The following is a 21,878-nucleotide window of genomic DNA, read 5'->3' on the forward strand; positions in this document are numbered from 1 at the left end:
GAAAGCCCTGGCTCAGGATCCCCTAAAGCTCAAGTGACAGGCTGTTGAGGGCGTCAGATGTGGGTGCTGGGTCCTGAACTCAGGTCCTCTGAAAGAGCAGCAGGCACTGTCACCCCTGTAACCCCGCATTTTTTTGTCTGTTGAATTCCTGATCCTCCTGACTTCACCTCCTTAATACTGAAATTGACAGCATGCGTCTCGCTGAGGACACCAATCAGGTGGGAGGAAAAAAAAAAAAAGGTTGAATGAATCCACAACGAAAGAGAAAAAGGCGTACTGCAAAATGAATGGACACCAAAGCGCCTGAAGGCTGTGCCGCGGGGCCGCACCACCAGGGGACGCTGTGGGCGGCGGGCGCTCGGCATCCAGCGGGCGGCGCCGCTCTTGCCGTGCGCTGCCGAGGCTGCGCTGGGCCAGGCGTGGGGGGTGGGTAGGGCGAGTCATATGACCCGCTGGGCTTCCTGGCTCTGGCCGTCGCAGCCGCCCGCTTGTGTCTGCCCGAGTCGCGCCGGGGGGACCCGCCGAGGAGCCGTTGGCGGGTTCGGGGCCCATAGCCGCTCGTGGGAAGCCGTGTCCGCCGTCGTCCGCACCCGTCCCCGCTCGCTGCCGGCCGCCGCCATGCTGGCGCTCATCTCCCGCCTGCTGGACTGGTTCCGCTCGCTCTTCTGGAAGGAGGAGATGGAACTGACGCTCGTGGGGTTGCAGTACTCGGGCAAGACCACCTTCGTCAATGTCATCGCGGTGAGCAGTCGTCTGCGGGCGTCCCGGCCGCCGTCCCGGGCTTGTCACTTCGCCGAGGGCCTGGCCGGGCCGGGCCGGGCCGGGTCGGGCCGTGCGACCCTGCTCGTGTGGGCCTCGGAGGTCGTAGCTGGCGGGTCAGCAGCCCGAGGGTCAGTTCCACGCTGCGTTTTGGTGGGGGCTGTGGCTTTAACGCGCGGCTTGGAAAAGGTTAACCCGAGCCTGTCCCAGTTGAGGCCTTGGGGGCTGTGGAGGCTGAAGGGTTAACTCCAACCTGTCACTTGCTCACCCGGACAGGCTGGTCCGGCCTTCTCCAGAACGTCTGCGAGGGGGGGAGCTACTCTGAAGTCCCCACTTGGGTCGAAGGAGTCCCATTGTGAAAGCAGGCGACCCGTGTGGGCGCCTCTGTGGAATGCCAGGGGGAGCCTTGGCGCCTCCAGTCTTTTGTCACTTGTCCATGGAGAGTCGAAAATCAAGCCCATGGCCTAGCTCACTGGTGGAAGCTGTTGGGGAGACTATTCAGTTCCTAGTATTTATTAAGGCAAGGGGGTAAGGGCGAGGCGAGTTTCTGTTTTCCCAGAGCTGATGGTGTTAAGCGAGTTGATAGATGGAACTACACTCAACATAAAGTTAACTGTCCTGCAGGGTTTGGTCTTAGATTTTTCCCTCCCTCCTCGAGAAGGAATTTGTTTGGATTGGGACTTCGGCAGACTCAGGGAAATTGCCTTGAGAACTTAAATATAATGCGGTGGTTGATTCAGGCGGAGAGTGGTTGTTGAGTTTTCCTCTTTTGATTGGTTGGGAAAGGAATGGGCATGAATGATTTCTTATTTGTACTTAGAGCCACTGCTTAGTCTTAGGGCTGTACTTACAGGGTTGAGCTTTACAATTGTTTTCAAGAGAAGTGGCAACAGTTCTCATGCCTTGGAGAGGATTGTTGCAGTCCTCTCATAGGAGACAGCTGAGCTGTCTGACTGGTTTGGCTACAGGAATAATTCACACATAGTGCCATGGGAGAAACTAGGCAACTTGTGACTCAGATTGTGTAGCAATGGAGCAACAGGCATGAACAGGATCTGGAGAAAGAGAGAAGCAGAAACCCAAACTTCTTTTGAAAAAGGCTGAATAGAAGTATAAAGAAAACTTGTCTGCTTCATGTTTGACTCCTTCTTTATGCCCCCCCCCCCCCATAGGTAGGTGTCTAATACCAAGAGAATAAGGCAGAACAGACTTTGGGGCTGTCTTTCATATTAGAACTTATCTATTGCCTTCGAGGTGATCATTTTCTGTTATTTGCCCGAGATAAGAATTGGAGTTTCCTTGGAAATCCTGTCTCTTAGACAAGACTGAATTGGGTGCATGTGGGTGTGTCAGTATGCTCAGTTGTATTTGCTGTGGAGGAGTAGTTAATGCAAGAACCCGCACCAATGAGTAGAAGTCAAGAGACATACTGCTTATATCATCACTAGACAGTGTAGCTCAATATAACCAGTCTGAACTTTAATGCCACCAAGCCCTGGGTCTGAAATCTGGTTCTGCCACTTAGCAGCCTTGGGTCCTCTTTGAGTTGACTGCAGTTATCTTATCTATTAAATGCAGATAGCAATATATTTCTTAACCTAACTGTTCTAAGGGTTAACTTGGAGGAGTAGGGAAATAGTGACTTGTTAATATTTGCAGTGGCTGTGCTATCTAATGCAGACAGAAGGAAATACCTTGAGAAAGGACTCAGCAAGACTCATTTCCTTTGATTCGCAGACCAGTGTGGCCTGCAGTCACAGATTTATGGTCTGTGGAATGAAGTACCTGATGCCACCCTCCTTTTCCATTGGATTCTTTTAACAGTTGTCAAATGGCTGCTATTGAATTTAGTGACCTTCTGTTATTAATCAATATTAGAGTATTATTTTTGAATTATGGTATAGATAGCCTCTTAAATTCCCACAAAAAAGAAAGGCTGTGTTTAACTTAATCATTCCAAATTCTCTCTATATATTAAACATTGCATAATGTCTTACATTATGTAATGTGAAATGTGTGTGTGTGTATACAATACATATACAAATATAATTATGATCTGTCAATTAAAATGCTAATGTTCTAGAAGCATGGTGATGCTTGTAATTCCAGCACTTAAGAGGCTGAGGTAGGATGATTGCTACAACTTTGAGGGTCAGCTTGGTCTATGTCTACATAACAAGTAACCAGGCCAGCCAGGGCTACACAGTAAGAACTCCCTCCCAGAACAAAAATAATTTAGGAAAAGAAGAAAAAAATCTAGACTGTAGTTGGTGATGGGATTTCAAATGCTGAGAAGGGAGGCAGACTCCTTAGACACTAGCTTAAATTGTGTTTCTCTTTCATCTGTTCTTTGTTCTTTTGAGGCAGGGTTGCACTTTGTGGCCTATGCTGTCCCTGAACTCACTCTTAAGTAGTCCAGGCTGGGCTTGAACACTTGATGGCCCTCCTGCTCAACTCTCCCAGGTGGTGGGATTGTAAATATCTAATTTAAATTTCAGTACATCTAAGAATTTGAGGACGATTTAATTAATGTCACTTAGTTTACAAAGATTGTGAAGCTGAGTTTCATGCATGCAGGTCTTGGTCCAATCCCAAAAAGTTGGACTGTTCAAGAACAGAGATACTCAGTTTCTCTCCTGCTTTTAAATCTTAATTATTAAGAGACATGAGATAAGGTACAGCATATTCTCATTTGTTTTAGATGTTATTGGAAGAAACAGCTGTAGACTTTAATTTTCTGATATGTGCTAGAGATGAAATAATGTCCAATTACTGTGTTAACGGTGGTGCAGTTATTGCATAATCAGTCATATGTCCTATGTGTGTAATGTAAGGCATTGTTGAGTAATCATTTACTGGGACACTTAGATGGGTCATAGCATAGGTACTAAGAAATATGTAATTGAATTTGCCAAAATATTATAGGGTAGACTCTTGTAAGTATTACGTATTTAAAAAATGGGTAGTGTCATAAAAATTTGTTTATACTTCTGCAAATTGTGATTAATTGAAAAAGTTAATCCATGGATAAATTTATTACTGCTGAGAATTAAGAAAAGACACTTGGCAAGATTGAGGAAGCCTAAATCTAGTTTTGAGATTTGAGTGTTTTATTTCGGGATAGGCTTTGGCTGAGGCTCAGGCTGGCCTCAAACTGGTGATCCTTCTCCTTCAGCCTCTGGTGTACTAGTACTACAGGCCTGTAACACTATGTCTTCCTCAGTTGTCTGAGGGTTTGTAGAAACTTTTTTTTTATTTTACTCCTGTTTTTCCAGTGTGGCTAGGAAAGCCACATAGGCCAAGGGTTCCAATGAAAAAGCTGACAGGTAACTGACATAGAATCAGGGCTCAAGCCAATGTATTTTCTACTTTTCTCTTCTCCTCTTTAAATCTACCTTAGATTAGGACCATGGAGTGGAAAACTGGGAGATCTTGATCCTTTTCCAATCTTTTCTAAGGGTGGTGGTGACGCACGCCTTTAATCCCAGCACTCAGGAGGCTGAGGCAGGTGGATCTCTGTGAGTTCAAGGCCAGCCTGGTCTACAGAGTGAATTCCAGGACAGCCAGGACTGTTACATAGAGAAACCCTGCCAAAAACAAAAACAAAAACAAAACAAAGCAACAACAACAACAAAACAGAAACAAAAACAAAACAAAACAAAAAAACCAAGACTTTTTTTTTGGGACTGGAAAGATGTCTAAGCCATTGCTGTTCTTCCAGAGGACTTGAATACAGCCCCAGTGCCCATGTCAGGGACTTCACAACTGCCTGTAAATCCAGCTCCAGGGGACCCATTTCCCACTTCTGGCCTCTGAGAACACTGACTCACAAACCATATATTTTAAAAGTGGATAGTGTCATAAAAATTTGTGTATACTTCTGCAAATTGTGGTTAATTGAGTTATGTGTGACTGTGACATTGGCACACAGACATACACTTACACACATAATTAAAATCTTTCCCTATATATAAAGTATAGGAATATTTTGATTTCCTGTGCTGATTTCATTTATTGTTTATGTGGTGTTACTAGGGATTGAACTCAGGGGTGTGTACAGTGCTAGATAATACTCATCAATCAACTATATCCCTAACCCCCAATCTAGTCATCTTATAGTGACATAAATTAGGAGAAAATGTTTATTTATGGAAGGTAGGGGCAGTGGAAAATCGTGGATATTTATACCTAGCTAACTAATAATACACATTGCCATTGAGCTACCTTTAACATGTAAAAGCAGAAATAATTTCAAGTTTTTATTTATAGACAAGGTGACACTGTATCCATACTGACCTTGACTCCCCTCATAGCCCAGGCTGGCCTCAAACTTGTAATAACTCTTCTGCTTTCTGAGTCTTGGGGTACAGATATCTATAATCATACTTGGTTTTAATCTTGAGTTTTATAACATGGCTTATTTAATTAATTTGGGGTAATAATGATAAAGCCAGTTAAAAAGTGTGCTGTGGCTTAAGCTTAGATGTTGAACAGATCTGAAACTCCACTGTAAGTGACTAGTCTTCTGTGAGTGTCTCAGGTTCATAGTTAAGGAGCCTGGGGCATGCTGCCATGGAGGAGCTCTTCAGGGTTCTTTGCCCCTGTCCATTCTCTCATTATTGTTCTGTGTTATCTAAGAATCTTGAAAACCCCGTGTTCTCATTAAAAATCCATTTTAGATGACTGTTTAGAGACTGTTTCACAAGTTAATGAACTCCCCAAGTTTTTCACAGATTGTCACTGAACACGGAGACACAGTGAATTGTGCCTATATATTGTATAAATTTTAGTTTTGGAAGTCCTAGAGAGCTTCCGTGATTTTTTTTCAAGGAAAATTTATTTATTCATGTGTATCTCTGTGTTTGGTTATATGCACATACATGTTTGCCAGTGAGTTGGGCACTGGGCTTGTTACTGGGGTGCTGGGATCTGAACTCTGGTCCTCATGATTACATGCCAAATACTCTTAGCCACTGAGCCATCTCTGTAGCCCTGTTTCTTGAGGTTAATATAGACCACTTGGAATTTGAAGGGCAGTGTAGAGGTGATACAAAAGAAACCACTTGTATTTCCATCATCTGAGATAAACTCAAGCCAGTGTTTCAAAGCATTTCTGTCTTATATTTTTCAAGTGTGTATCCAAATACCTTTTAAGAAATTTTGTAGTGGGCAGGCAAGATTGCTCAGCCAGCAAACTTGAGTTCCATCCCTGGGACCCACATAGTAGAAGGAGAGACCCAGTATTAAGTTTCCCTTTGAGTTCCACAAGGGACACTGGCACGTGCTCCCTCATCCCTCAGTAAACAAAGTTTTATTGTGATAACCTCTTAAAAACTGTTTAAAACTGTACTGTTATTTTAATAATGATGCTGACATTTTTCTGTATCTAAACTTTTTTTTTTCAGGAGCAAAGATAAATATGATATATAAAAATCAAGCTATAGGGAATGGAGAGATGGCTCAAACGTTAAGAGAGTGTACTGCTCTTGCAGAAGAACCGAGTTCAATTCTCAGCATCAGGCAGTTCACAACTGCTTGTAACTCTAGTTTAATGTGATGCATCTTGCCTCCTGAGGCACTTTGACCCTCATGGGTACATCCCCACAGACAGGTGTATGTACGTGAACAGAATTAGAATTAAAAGAATTTTAAAGCAGGCTATAGGGCTTGAGATATGGTCCTATCATTGACTGTTGCTGAAATGCTCCAGGGCTAGAGGGTCCATCACCAGCATTCACTAGAACTAGGCAAGAAAAGACTAGTTTGTTACAGAATAATTTGACATTTTTAGCATGTAAAACCCACTTTTTGCATTTGCTGCAGGAGGACAAGGAGTAGCATCTCTCCTATCCTGGAAGCCACCGCCCACCTCGCCACCTCCAGTGACTGCCCACAAGTACCACTCATGGCCCTGTGTACCTGTAGATGCTTTCACAAACACCTGCACTGTTGATATGATTGCGGTGGGCACACTTCAGGGCTTGCAGGAGGCCCACCATCAGGGAAAGGCACAGCAGTGATAGCAAGTACTTCTCCCGTACAGGAGGAGTGTAGGGCCAGAATGTAGCAGAGTGGCCCACTGTAGCTAAACTTTTTAGGGCTTCACAGTTTCTATATTTGATCATCTCCTCATCACTGGACATGCATGGTTTCTAGGGTTTTGCTATTTTACCTCGATCTGACCTGCATTTCTAAAGGATGAGTTCCCTAGTTGACATTGGATCAGAAGATTTGAACACACTTCCATCGTGTGACCAAATTACATTCTAGAAAGTGTGTGCTAATGCTGAGCTCTTCTGGGTAGATGCATCTCTACATAGAGATGGACATCAGCAGAGCACCGCCTCCTTTGCTGTGTGTAAGGCAAACAGCTCTTGCACTGGCAGCGTTTAGAAACTGCTCTACAGTTTGTTAGTGTTCTGTGCTGAGCTCACTTTAAGGAGTACCTTTTATGTGTCAGTAGCTGCCAGCACTGGGACTCTAGGCAGCTTTTTCTTCATTTTTTTTTTTTTTTTTTTAAAGATTTATTTATTATGTAAACAGCATTCCCTGCAGGCCAGAAGAGGGCACCAAGTCTCATTACAGATGGTTGTGAGCCACCATGTGGTTGCTGGGAATCGAACTCAGGACCTTTGGAAGAGCAGTCTTTGCTCTTAACCCCTGATCCATCTCTCCAGCCCTTTTTCTTCATTTTTTATTTGAATCTTACAGGCAGTCTGTGTAAGTACAGCCCATCCTCTTAGCTTTCTGATGGTTTGCTGTACAGTCCCTTGTGGATCACATGTTCCAGGTTTCTGGTGTTTTCATGCGTCCTTATTTAACTTTGTCCTGTTGTAGTAGTGGGATGCTGCTTGCCTCTGCCTTCTTCCTTACAATCATTTTTTTTTTCTGACTCAGAGTTCAAGGAAATTTTCTAGTTACATTGTCTTTTGACGCTATAGCACATGATTTTCATTTTTTAAGTTGTAACTTGGGGCTAGTGAGGTGGCTCAGCAGGTCAAGGTGCTTGCTGCTAAGCTTGAACCTGCATTCAATCTTCAGGACTCACATGGTGGAGAGAGAACAAACCTGCAAGGTGTCCTCTGACTTCCACAATGCTCTCAATGTGATTAAGAAATTACTTGCATATCCTTTGTAAGTTAATTTATATCCTTGAAGGTCATATTTAAGAAAAACTGGAGGAAAATATTAATCTATTTGCCTACTGTTCCAGATAAAAAAAATTGAGGCATTTAATTTTTCTAAGAGGTGACAATTTAGTTAGTGGCTTCAGAGTCTAAACCACAAGCTTTATGTTCTGAGGTGATATGTGTGTGTGTGTGTATATATATATATATATATGTATACATATATATGTATGTATATGTTACTCTGTTTCTTAAATTAGATACTGGCTCTTGTAGTTGGATCCATTTTCATAGTTTGTCTAGTTTAATACACTAGTATGATTTTATTTTTTGTTTTTATAGTATTTCTTCTCTGTATATATTGTGTGCATGTGTGGAGGTCAAAGGACAGCCTGTGGGAGCTAGTGGTCTTCTCCTTTGACCTTGTGCATCCTGGGGGTCAGACTCTGGTCATTAGGTTTAGTGGCAAATACTTTTACCTGCTGAGACATTTTGCAGCCCATGAATGATATTCTTATATCTGGAAAAAACTTTAAGTCGTAAAAATTAATAGAGCTTTAGGGATTACCTAGCAATCTCCAAGGGACTGGTGATGTAGCTCATTGATAGAGCTTGACATGCTGGCTATACAGACTGGTTCAGTCCCCAGTACTGTAAAACAATGTGCCTGTAAATATATCTCTAGAATAATACTGGCAAAATAATTGTGGGTTCCAGGTATCTAAGCAGTAACATTTTCCCCCAGAAATCGACTCTTCTAAACTGGGTTAGAAAGGAAATCACGTGTTTGCAGAATGATGCTAAAAATACCTTTGTACCAATTTACTTAGAAACAGTAATGTTAATTTAGCATGCACAAAAATAGTGTTACTATGAGAATATCTTTTTAAGCTAAATTTATTAGCATATGAGTTTGATGTGGTTGAGTTCATTTGAACTATGTTTAAGTGACTGTAGGCGTTAGAAGGATAGAGGTTAAGAACTGAGAGCCAGCTACACTCCCTAGAAGTCTTGATTTCTGCTGTGCTATTGTTTCCAAGCAGTTTAACCTCTTGTCCTTGTTTGCTTTCTATTGCTGTGATAAACACCGTGACCAAAAGCAACATGGGGGAAGAAAGGGTTTATTTAATCTTACACTTTGAGGTAACAGTTCATCACTAAGGGAGTCAAGGCGGGAACTGAAGCAGAAGCTGTGGAAGAATGTGACTTACAGGTTGTTTCCCCTGGTTTGCTCAGCTTGCTTTCTTATATAGCCAGGAGCACCTGCCCAGGGGTGACATCACCCACAGTGGGTATACATGTAGGTACAGAATAACAGGAAGAAAAGAGAAGAAAAGCCAAGTATAAGGGGATGAGGAAGGACTGAATGAAACAATGGATACGAGTTAAAAAATATATATCTATATAGCTAATTGTTTTTCTAGTGTTAATTCTGTTGTGGATTTTTTTGGGAGTTGCTGGTGGGTAAATGAAAAATATTCTATACTGAAAGTGTAAAATTTAATATAAAGCTTCATAGCTTCTGTTTTGAATGCCAATTCTAATTGTATATAAGTTTATTAGGTTGTATAGACTTGGGGTCTGGTTAATTTTGGTGTGTGATGCTTTTGTTTATTTGCAATTTTTTAAATAATAAAATTTATAAAAATAAGAAAGTGCCTCAGTCATACCCACAGGTCATCCTGAGGGAGATGATTCCTCAGTTGAGGCTCCTTGTTCCCAGATATGTTTGTGTCACGTTGGCAAAAACTCACCAGCACACCAGAGTGTCAGAGTTAGTGTGTAAAACCCTTTGAGCAGTGGGCACGTGGGAAGAGTCTATTTTAGTTACTCCTGTGTCACTGTGGCTGCATACCTCATCTTACAGGAATAGTTCTTTAATCTGGCTTAATGACTTCAGGGGCTTCAGTCAGTGTTCGCTTGTCCCCATGCTCTTAGTCAGAACATCAAAGTGGCAAGACTGTGTGGCTTAGCCTAATACTAACTTAAAAAATTACATTTGTTTACGTACATACTGTGTGTGTGCATGAGATGCTTGTGTTCTTCCACCAATATATTTTTTCATTTATCTGCCACCAACTCCCCCAAAAATCCACAACAGAATTAACATTAGAAAAACAATTAGCATATTTATATATCCCTTGAGGATTCGCCTGTCATGACTTTCCTCCAACCAGGTGCTCCCTCCTACTTTTGACCTGCTTTTCATAATACTGTCATACTATGAATTCATCCAGGGAAGTAGTCTCTCAGTGTGGTGGCTCGTGCTTGAAGTACAGCATTCAGGAGGCTGAGGAAGGAGTTACAGGCCGGCCTCAGCTACATAGTTCTAGGTCAGCCTGGGTTATAGAATGAAACCCCGTCTTAAAAAACCTGAACTATGGCAGGGCAGGATGGAGCCAGGTAGGAAATTCAGGAAAGATGCAGAGATGTAACATGAATCTAAAAAGTTCTTATTAATAAAAAAAACAAAAACAAAAACCCGGAGCCAGATATTGGGGTGAAAGCTGAAAGATCAGAGAAACAGTGTAAGCCAGCCACATTTTTTTTTTTTTTGAGACAGGGTTTCTCTGTGTAGCTTTGTGCCTTTCCTGGATCTCGCTCTGTAGACCAGGCTGACCTTGAACTCACAAAGATCCGCCTGGCTCTGCCTCCTGAGTGCTGGGATTAAAGGTGTGCGCCCGGCGCCAGCCACATTCTTACCTCTATGAAATCCTCAGCCTCAAGAGCGAGATCTCCTGTTTACTCAAGCCTTATATACCTTTCTGGATCTTACTTCCTAGTGCTGGGATTAAAGGCATGTTTGCTTCCCAAATACTTGGTAGCAAAGGCATGAGATCTCAAGTGCTGGGATTAAAGGTGTGTACCACCATGCCTGGCTCTGTTCCCAGTGTGACCTTGAACTCACTGAGATCCAGATGGATCTCTGCCTCTAGTGCTAGGATTAAAAGTGTGTGCCACCACTGCCTGACTTCTGTGTCTAATTTAGTGGCTAGCTCTGTCCTCCGATCCTCTGGCAAGCTTTATTGGGGTGCACAGTATATCACCATAGAGAGAAGAAAGGTGGAGTCAAAGGAGATGCTCTGAGATGCTGCCAGGAGAAGCAGGATGTGAGAGAAGAGGTAATGGCACGAAGCTGCATGGCAATATAAGGATTAACAGGAATGGATTGAGTTCAGTTGTAAGAGCTAAGTAGTAATGAGCCTAAGCCATAGACCAAACAGTTTGTAATTAAAACAAAACAAAACAACAACAGCAAAAACCCGAACTAAACAAAATGAGCCTGAACATAGCCATCATAGCTGTGTGTATCCCAAGAGGTGTGCTTTACTGATCTAGGTACTTCTCAGTCTAGTTAAGCTGACAAGATTAACCATACATTCTAGCTACTACACTACTGTAATCTGCTCACCTCAAGAGCGGGGACTTTCTTTTACTGATACTACTCTAACTGCCCAGAACAGTGTTTGGTACATACTCGGTGCTAAGCCATGTTCCCCAGTAAACCAGTAGTATCCAAAATATAAAATTAAGCAAAAACTGTATTTATGAACTTACATTAGTATTCCAGTACTCAACGTATAAAGTTGTTAAGAAGTAGGAGTTTTATTTATGTCTGGTATACTGGCTTACACCTTTAATCCCAGTGCTCCTAGGCAGAGGCAGGCAGATTTCTGTGAGTTCTGTGTCTGTATAGTAAGTTCTAGGCCAGGGCTACCAAATGAAAGCATGTGTCTTAGGGTTTCTACTGCTGTGAAGAGACACTGTGACCACAGCTACTCTTATAAAGGAAAAACATTTAATTGGGGTGGCTTCTGTTTTCAGAGGTTCAGTCCATCATCATCATGGTGGGATATGGTGGCGTGCAGGCAGACATTGTTACTGGAGAAGTAGCTGATAGTCTGACATCTTGCAAGCAACAGGAACTGGCCTGAGATACTGGACAGTATCTTGAGCATATATGAGGCCTCAAAGTCTGCCTCTACAGTGACACACTTCCTTTAACAAGGTCAAACCTCCTAATAGTGCCACTTCCTTTGGGGACCATTTCTTTTGAACCACCACACAGTGTCTCAGAAAACAAAAAGAATGGGGGAAAGAAAGAAAACGGTTCTGGAGCCAGCAGTTTGGGATCTGAATATTGCTGTGGCCAGATCTCATCTGGGGAAGTTTATCTCTTGACTTTTCTTTTCCTTCCTCTGTGAAGTGAGATGATCTTTAAGCTGTTTCACAGTTGTGAGGATTAAATGAGCAGCTGCTTAGCACTATGCTAGTGCATATTCAATAACTGGTCCCTTCTTAAGGATTGGTGGTTAGTGTTTAAGCTCAGTTCCTGTCCAAATCTCACTTGATTATATTTTAAGGATTGGTAGCTTTTGTTTAGGAAGCCTCTTTTGCTTAGTTCTTGGAAAATTTTTGAGTGTGTTAGAATTTAATCACTGAGACAGACCGATGAAAAGATCTTTAGCCCTAGATTAACTAGTAATCTTCCACCTCCTTACAAACATGGAGAGCAAACTCAGGACCTTGTGCGTGCTCGGCAAGTACTCTTCCATTGAGCTAAATTCTCAGCCTCGTTTTCTTTTTTAACTAGATTGAATATGAGTAGAGCACATTTAAGCAGGCTTGGCAGTGCATGCTCATAACCAGCTCCTCGAGGAGCTGCGGCAATAGGACTGCAAGTTTGAAAAATTACTGTGCGTGCAAACAGAAAGCAACATTATAGTCTTACTGGAAGGTCCCATCTGCAAGTTTGAAAAATTACTGTGCGTGCAAACAGAAAGCAGCATCATAGTCTTACTTGAAGGTCCCATCTAGGCATACATACCCTGTCCAGAGCTCTTTCATTCTGGAGAGAGGGACTGTTGTGGGGCCAGCTCTTTCCTTTCTGTGGGCTTTGTCTCCTTTCCATCTTGGGCCATAAAGCTGCAAACCATCTTACTGTTTCCTCGAAAGACACTGATGTTTCCTAGCCAGCACATAACAGTGGAGCCCTTAGTGGTTTAATTTTTGTTCTGAGTCTATGAGTTCTAAGGTAAAGATTCATATCATATCATTCTTGAGTCTAAATAAACATCAAAACTGGACAGTAGTAAGGTTAGTTAACTTTTTGTAATCCCACCTCTTGTAAACAGTGGGGCAAGGGACAGGACACCTGTATTTCCAACCCCATGTTGAAAATTGTTGTTTCTACAATGAATACTGTAATGGTACGGTGACAAGAAGTATGTGATGACCATCTTCACCATGTGAGAAGAGACCTGAGAATAGCTTCATCAATGACTGCTAGCCTAAACTGTCACATGTGCCTCCAATACCAGCAGCCAGGAAGCTCAGACAAGAGGATTGTGAGTTTGATGCCAGTCTGAAGCAGTTTTTTGTTTGTTTGCTTTGTGAGACAGGGTCCTATGAAATTGCTGTGTTGTATGCTTTCTTTAGCTTTCTTGTTACATACAAGGCCACTGCTGTTGTCTCTTGACTATGGTAGCCTTCCTAGGAACAGTTGTAGATTTGGATATTTCTTTTGGCAAGCTTTGGAAGAGGAGCTGAAGAGTTGCAGGTGAAAATTAGCAAGATGTGTGTAGGGAGAAAGACAGTAGATCTTTGTGACTGTGGTGCTGACAGAGCAAGACACCAACGTACTGAACCATTTTCTTTCCTGTTGTTTTGTTATTTATTTGTGTATTTTCATTGTGTTTATTTACTTTATGTGTATGGGGCTTTGTGTGCATGTATGTCTGGGCACCATGTGCAAACCTGGCATTCATGGAGGTCTGAAGAGGACATTGAGTCACCTGGGACTGGAGTTATAGATGGTTGTGATTTGCCATGTGGATGCTAGGGATTAAGCCTAGGTCCTCTGGAGGAGCAGCTGGTATTCTTAACCACTGTGCCATCTCTCCAGCCCTTTAAGTTATTTTCTTTGCCTTCAGTACTTTGGTCTGTTTTTGCTCCTTTTCTCTTAGATAACATTGCTTACACATCCAGGTTCTAGATCTGTGAAGCCTTGCCTCAACTCTTCATATAGGCAAAAGTAATTATGCCTTGCTTTCTTTTTATGTCACTTGTTCAAAATTGGAGTTATTTGCGGTAATTATCTGCACACCTGTCTCTGCTTGCACATTATACTCTCTTGGTATGTATGCCCTTGAATATAACACTGGGCATGACTCTGTAGGTACATTGTAATTACTGACTTAATACAGTGAAGCAGTATAGGGTAATATTTAAATATTTATTTTTATTTTTGCATACCTTTTTGAGGCAGGTTCTCACTATATAGCCCAAGCTATCCTGGAACTTGTTATGTAGCTCTGGCTGGCCTCATTTGTCATAGCATTATCCTTTTGCTTCTGTCTCCCAAGAGCTAGGATTACATGATCTACCATCCCCGGCACTAGTTTCTGATTCTTGTTGAAAGTTTTTGGTCATTCTCAGAGAGAAAAACTAAAGTGATGTTCCTTTGCCATAACTCACTATATGTGTGTTAGGCCCTTCTGCTGAACAATTTGCTCATCTCTCTGGTTTGTTTTCCTGTTGACAAATTTGGTTATCATTACTAACTCAGGCTTTGTAGATGAAGTTGCAGTGGCTTTAAGTTGATGCTCTTTGTCAATGTTGAATGTAGAATGCTAGCAGCTTCATCCCCTTTACAACTTCTTGAATGGCTACCGAGTGCATTTTGTTATTGTTCTGGGTGTGTTTTAAATGTGCAATGGCCTCCCGGGCTCATGTATTTGAATACTTGGTCCCCAGATGGTGGCACTGTGGGTTGAAGTTGTGAAACTTTTAGGAGATGGGGCCTTACTGGAGGAAGAGGATCACTGGTGGGGCAAGCCATTTCTGCTTCCTTATTTGTCCAGATGTGGGCAGGCTTTGGCCCTCACAATTGGCTTCTGCCACTATGCCAGCTGTCACCTACCTCCATCACCCTGTCTTCAAACCATGAGCCAATAAAACTCTGCTCATCTCTCCCAAGTTGCTTCTTGTCAGGCTTTTGTCATTTTGTCATGGTGATGACAAACAGTCCACTACTCCAGTAAGCTAACACTGACTCCTGTTTCCCTACAAGTAATGACTCTTCCTTGCCTGGGAACAAATAACCTTGAAGTGTTTAAGGCATTGTACTTAAGTGTAGCATAACTTTAAGGTTTCTAAAATTGAGATTTGCACTTAAGTACCAGTTTTGGCACCATTGGATTGTATTTGTGACCTTGATATCAAATTTCCTTTTCTGTAAAATGAGGTCAGTGAAATGAATGATATGCTGGCATTACCATTACTATTACTATTATTGAGGTTACTATTATTAACATGTGCTACTGGGGATTGAACTCAGGGCCTCATGCCTACTAAGCAAGCATGCTACCCCTGAGCTGCATCCACAGCCCACCATCATTACTATTTTTATGAATAATATCCATCAACAGTAGCTATTTGGCTAATTATAGTGATGCTCCTTCCCTCCCCCTCTCCCTCCCTCCCTTCTTCCCACCCGTCCGTCCGTCTGCCTGCCTGCCTGCCTACCTATCTACCTACCTACCCCCTACCTACCTATATATTTTTGGATTTTTGAGGCAAAGATTCTCTGTGTAGCCCTGGCTGTCTTGGAACTCCGTCTGTAGACCAAGCTGGCCTTGAACTCACAGAGATCCATCCGTTTCTGCCTGCCAAGTGCTAGGATTAAAGATATGTGCCACCACCATCCAGGTATTTATTTTTTGGAGACAAGATTTTATCCTGTAGCACACACAGGCTGGCCATAAACTGGCTATCTTCCTGCTTCCTTTTCCTGAGTGCTGAGACTACAGGTGTGTGCCATCACACTTAGCTTGAGCAGTGATGCATTCTTGATAAAGAAATCATGTGTCCATAAGAACTTTCTTGCTACTACAACATCTTCCTTAACTTCTGTTTCTTGCCATCCTATACTCTTGAGCTACTGAATAAATAATGATGCTAGTATCTAGAAAGCACTCCTCTTTGGAATCTGTGCCACATGCTATGACTCAGTATTTCATTTAAGAGCAGAGTTTCACTGTAAAACAATGCTGATTGGGCTGGCAGCTAGTACTTACTGTTTCTTGAGGAACACCCAGAGATAGAGTGAAGAGGAGCTATTGAAAGAGAACCTGTGTCATCTATGGTGTTTTCTGTGCCCTGCTTGAGAGAGAGACTGATGTGAGTGTGGAAATGTCCTACTGATATCTTAAACAAACATGGCTGTGGTGGTTTGAATGAGAATACCCCCTATAGGCTCATCTATTTGAATGCTTAGTTCCAGTTGGTGGAACTATTTGGGAAGGATTTGGAGATGTAGTCTTATTGGAGGAGGTGTGTCACTGGAGGTGGCTTTGAGGTTTCAAGAGCCCATGCCATTCCCAGTTAGCTCCCTCTCTGCCTTGAGCTTATGGATCAGAGTGATCAGATGTAACCTCTGAGCTATGGCAACCGGTCTGTTGCCATGCTCCTCGCCATAATGATCATAGACTCACCCTATGTAGTCATGAGCTCCAAATTAAATGCTTTCTTTTATAAGTTGCTTTAGGTCATGGTGTTTTGTCACAGCAATAGAAAAGTAACTAAGACAATAACTGAAAGGTTTGCATTGCAGTTTAAAGTACTTTTGGGGAATTAGAATGTATTCAGTATTTTCAAAATAATATATATCATTAGGACTGGTGAGATAATTCAGCGGATAAACTTGAGTTTAATCCCACAACCAATGTATGATGGAAGGAGAGAACCCACTCCTCAAAGCTATCCTCTTACCTCCATTTGTGCACTGGGGCATGTATGTTCCCCCAATAATAATAATAAATTTAAAACACTCAATTTCACTAAATGATGCATGGTGGTGCACACCCATAATCCCAGTACCATGGAAGTTGAGCAGAAGAACCAGGAGTTCAAGGCCATTTTCAACTACATAGTTTGGGGCCAGCCTAAACTACATGAAACCTGGTCTCAAAAAAACAGAAAGGAGGAAAAAAAATCAATTGGCAAAGTTCAGCTTGCATTTCAAGGTAAAAACATTTAACATCAAATTGGTCTCATCCTGTTTCCAGGGAAATAAACTCTGCTGCTTGAAATTGCGGCATCCATTAGTGGCTATTTAGGTCTGCAATTAAGCAAATGTGAGAAACATGGGGAAGTCACCCAGAAACGGGTCTCCCAGGTTACTGTTAACCCATTGATTCCTACTGTACTTGGAAATTTTACAGTTCAGGATGAGTGCTAAGATTGCTCCTGTACAGTAAAGTACTTTGCCACACAAGCCTGAGTTCAGGTGTGGAGCATATGGAGAGATGGAGAGGAGGATCCCTGGGACTTGCTGGTCAGCCAGCCAGACTAGCCAGGTATCTAACTCCAGTGAGAGATCCTGCCTCAAAAAAAAAAAAAAAAAAAAGACGGGGAATGATTGAGGAAGACATCTAATGCTAGCCACTGGCCTACAACTCTTAGGTTCCTTCTGTTTCTTAAGTGCTGAGATTATAGGCATCCATCACCATGTGTGACTGTCAAGCACCATGATCATGTAGACAGCCCTCTATTCTGTTCATATGCCGTATCGCATTTTTATTTTTATTTCTGGTGCTAGGTATCAGATCCAGGGGCTTCTTGAGGTTAGGTAAGTCTGTCACAGAACTACATCTGCAGCCTACTGTTAGCACTTTGAGTAACAGTCCTTTGGTATTGGGTATTAAGTGCATGTTAAGAAGGTGTTCTGTCTCTGGACTTCACCCCTCAGTGAAGCCTCTAAAATATGATAAAAAATATGCTAATCCAAATCTGGGATGGATTGCTTCCCTTTTGCTGCCTTCAGGATTCTGTATTCTTGTCTTTAGGTGGTTTGATGGTATGTATCTTGGTGTAGGTTTCTTTGTGTTCATACTGCTTAGAGTTATCTGGAATTTCTATAATTGTGTTGGTCAGCTTGGTGGTGTGTCACACATCCATTGGATCTCATTCACTTTTTTGAACATTGTTTTTGAGGATATAATATTATTACATCTATTTATAAGATAATTATAAAATATTCTCCCTTCTTCTTCCTCTCTCTAAACCTTCCCATGTACCCCTCCTTGCTCTCTTTCAAATTCATGGCCTCTTTTGTCATTAATTGTTACATGCATAAATGTATATACATATATCTTCTGTATGTATATACATAAATGTAGCCTGCTTAGTTTGTATAATGTTAACTTGTATATGTGTTTTCAAAACTGACTATTTGGTATTAGATAACCAGTTGGTGTGCTCTTCCTGGGGAAGACTATTTCTCCCACTCCTAATTGCCTGTTGTTCTTTGTAGCTGAAGTTTTCCTGTCCCACCGGGTTCGCAGCTGCTCAGACCTAAGTAAACACACAAAGGCTTATATTAATTAAAACTGCTTGGCCATTAGCTCAGGCCTACCACTGACTAGCTCTTACACTTAAACTCAGCCCATTTCTGTTTATCTATATGTTGCCGTGTGTTCTGTGGCTTTACCTATGTGCCATTACATGCTGCTCCCTGGACGAAGGGCTGGCATCTCTTGACTCAGCCTTCCTCTTCCCAGAATTCTCCTTGTCTGCTTATCCCACCTATACTTCCTGCTTGGCTACTGGCCAATCAGCCTTTTATTCATCAACCAATCAGAGCAACACACCACAGCATAAAGAATGTCATTCCACAGCAGTTCTTTGTATAGTGTTGAGACCTTGAGACCCCATCCACTTTGGTAATTTGGTTGTTGTTCTTCAGCTCATGTTTAGGCAGTCATGTTGGTGAGACTTTATGGGTATAGATTATTATGAGACTCCAGATTTTGTTTAAACCTTGTGGAGAAAGCCAGACATGGCCGTACATCCTCATAATCCAATATTCTAAAGGCTGAGTCAGGAGGGTCACCAGAAGTTTAAGGCCAGTACCAGGCTATCCATGACTACCATATACAGACCCTATCTCAAAAGACAAAACCTAAAACAAAATCTTAGGAAGAAGAGTGATTTGTTGTTTGAATTTGCTTTAATAGGGACTTGTCTGAGAATTCAGGCCAAGAAGATGTGCCTTCTGTGATCTGTCTTGATAATGTTAGTTCAGATTTCAAAGACTGCATTGTGCTGGTTGGATCATTTCTGTCTATACTCCACTCTGGGAGTCATGTGGGAACCCGAGTGCTGCTTTGCTGGACACTTCACTTCTTAGAGCCATGTTTAGGGTAACATTTGTGTGTCACTGCTTGAGGAAGAACTCTGGAGGTCTGGGGTCTGCCCCACCCCACCCTGTCCCTGTTTCCAGATCATCTGGTCAGAGTTCTAGCTTTAGTCTCTACTTTACTGTATTATTCCCTCAACTCAATCTCTTCTAGAGGCCAGATATGAGAGAAGAGAGGGAAAGTCAACATGGGTGTTCCTCCCATGGAAGTCCTCTCACACTGGGGAATTTTCCTCACTTCTCTTGTAAGTTTAAGTTTGGTGTGAGGGCAATGTCAGCAGTATTTTGTGCAGGCCCTCAGCACTTGTTGTCCTGTGGTTTCCTTTCTGTTAGGATTTCCTCCTCTCTGGCTGTCAGGGCATCATCTATGCACAGCTTCCAGTCCTGGTTTTGTCTGGGCCACTCTCAGGACTGAGGGCAAACATATTCTGGGGCATTACCTCACTTGTGTGCTATACCCCTGCACCATGGACCCTGTCCTCACACCAGGCATGACTTTTTAAGGAGCCCTTTTCTGCTTAGACCTGCTGCTGTCAGTTTCTGGCATCTGCGCTGCCTGAGTCTACCCTGGACTGGCCAGAAACAAGTAGCACAGCTTGGGAGCAGTGCCAGAGGGCTTGTGCTTTGAGGTCTGGTTTCCTTGTCTAGGTTGCCAACTGGGACTCACTTTTGAGAGACCTCAGAAGCTCCTGTGCACCCAGTCTAGGGCAGTGATTTTCAGCATTTGGGTTGCAAGCTCTTCACAGGGGCCGCCTAAGACCATTGGAACACACAGATACTTACATTAAGATTTGACTTTTTTTTTTTTTTTTGGTTTTTTTAAGACAGGGTTTCTCTGTGTAGTTTTGGTGCCTGTGTCTTGGATCTTGCTCTGTAGACCAGACTGGCCTTGAACTCACTGAGATCCGCCTGATTCTGCCTCCCGAGTGCTGGGATTAAAGGCGTGCTCCACCACCGCCTGGCTTACATTAAGATTTATAACAGTAGCAAAGTTAGTTATGAAGTAGCAATGAAAATAATTTTGTGGTTGGAGATCACTACAACATGAAGAATTGTATTACAGGGTCACAGCATTAGGAAGGTTGAGAACTACTGCTCTACGGTTTTAGGTCCAAGTGGAAGGAATAGGCAACAACATTCATACGTAGACCCTGTGTGACATGTGTGGTAGCAAATACTGATGCTTACCCTGTAGCAGATTTTATTAAAAATTCAGTGTGTGCTTTAATCCATTGTATTTTTAAGCAACCCCTGGGATAGAGACTGTTTTTGATTAAAGGAAAATAAGGCATTATAAAATTAAGGAATGCATAAGGATTCATAGCTAGGCTAGTGGTAAGGTCCGGTATAATCTTGTTAACAATGACTATGAAATTCATTTTAATGTTTAGTAAGGTTAAAATTTTGCAGTGTAGGGGCTTAAGAGATGGCTCAGTTGTTGGGAGTGCAGGCTGTTCTGGCAGGGACCTGAGTTTGATTTCTAGCACCCTCATTGGGTATCTCACAGCTGCCTGTGACTCCAGCTCCTGGGGATCAGACACCTCTGTCCTCAAAGGACATTGGTGGTCACATGCACACAACCCTACACAGACACATAACTAAAAAGAAAGTCTTAGAGAAAAGAGTTGCAGTGTATTCTGAAACCTTTCTTTCCATAAAGCTTTTGTTGTGTATTTTAGACTAAAAGACTTGTGTTACATACATAGTCTGTTGATCCTTATCACTGGGATACCTCTGATGACTACCTTGTAAAGCTCTGGTAGATACTTAGAAGATGACTTGGAATTTTGACGGGTTTTTTTCTTTTCATAATAATACCTTGTTTCCTCCCTCCCTGAGACAGGTTCTCACTGCTGGTCTGGGCCTCACTCTGTGTAGATAAGGCTAGCCTTGAACTCAGAGATCTGTCTGCCTCTGCTCTCCCCAGTGCTAGGATTAAAGTTGTGTGTCACTACACCGGCTGCCCCCCCTCCCCTCCCCCCTTTTTTTTAATATAGGCTCTTACTCTGTAGCCCAGGATGGCCTGGAACTCACAACTTTCCTTTTGTTTCAGCCTCCCAAGTGCTGAAATTATAGGCTTGAGCCTCTCTGTGTACTCCCCCCCCTTTTTCTTTTGTGACTTTTAAAATAGGTAGTATTACATGACACTGTGGGGCAGGCAGTGGGAAGTAGGCCTGTCCTTCTTGTTTGACTTCTTGAAATACCCAGTTCTTTCCAGAAGGAAGGAAAGCTCAAAGACTCACTTTTTTGTTACTTGTTACACACGGAGTTCCAGTCTATACTTGGGTACATAGTAAGATCCAGTTTCAAGAAAGAAACCAATTTATTTTAATTGAGATTGGTCAAAAAATAGTTGTTTATTAATGATTACATCTGGTCTTTAATGCTCTTTGGGAGAGGCATCTATACTGTGCTTACTCTACCTTTCTAATACAGATTTCTTTAGGGTATATGTTTACATTTTTATGGCTAACCAGTGTTCCTGAGTATTTGAAGGCGCTGCAGTTGGGGATGCTTATGGGTTGGTTGAGTACCAAAATGAATTTACATAGGCAAACTGAAGATTCTAGGGAGTTTTTTGGGTATGGATTTAGTGAGAACATATTATAGTGCTGTTAAGGAAAGGTGTAGTGCACACAGGAAGTACTCCTGAGAGATCTTTGGAAATGAGTGTTCTTCAGGAATAGAGGTTAGGAATGAGAAATTAGGGCTGGAGAACATTTCAGTCCTTAGGAGTTGTCTTTGAAAAGGAGGTTGTTGCATAGTGGCTCCCCTGGAATGAGCAGGAAATA

At 42.4% G+C, this 21,878-nt stretch overlaps 1 protein-coding gene across 1 annotated transcript in view; it reads left to right on the forward strand.

Moving 5' to 3' along the window:
- The first annotated feature begins 431 nt into the window (after positions 1-431).
- Arl8b (ADP ribosylation factor like GTPase 8B) overlaps positions 432-21,878 on the forward strand; it is a 45,434-nt gene continuing 23,987 nt past the window's right edge. Inside the window, exon 1 of the mRNA XM_052720314.1 lies at positions 432-741. Within this exon, the coding sequence (XP_052576274.1) occupies positions 445-741 (297 nt within the window). The 5' untranslated portion in view covers positions 432-444. The remainder of the gene's footprint in view (positions 742-21,878) is intronic.

The sequence above is a fragment of the Peromyscus californicus genome, unplaced genomic scaffold (assembly GCF_007827085.1).
Source record: "Peromyscus californicus insignis strain IS unplaced genomic scaffold, ASM782708v3 Scaffold_6__1_contigs__length_162567912, whole genome shotgun sequence".
In the NCBI taxonomy this organism is placed as follows: Eukaryota; Metazoa; Chordata; class Mammalia; order Rodentia; family Cricetidae; genus Peromyscus; species Peromyscus californicus.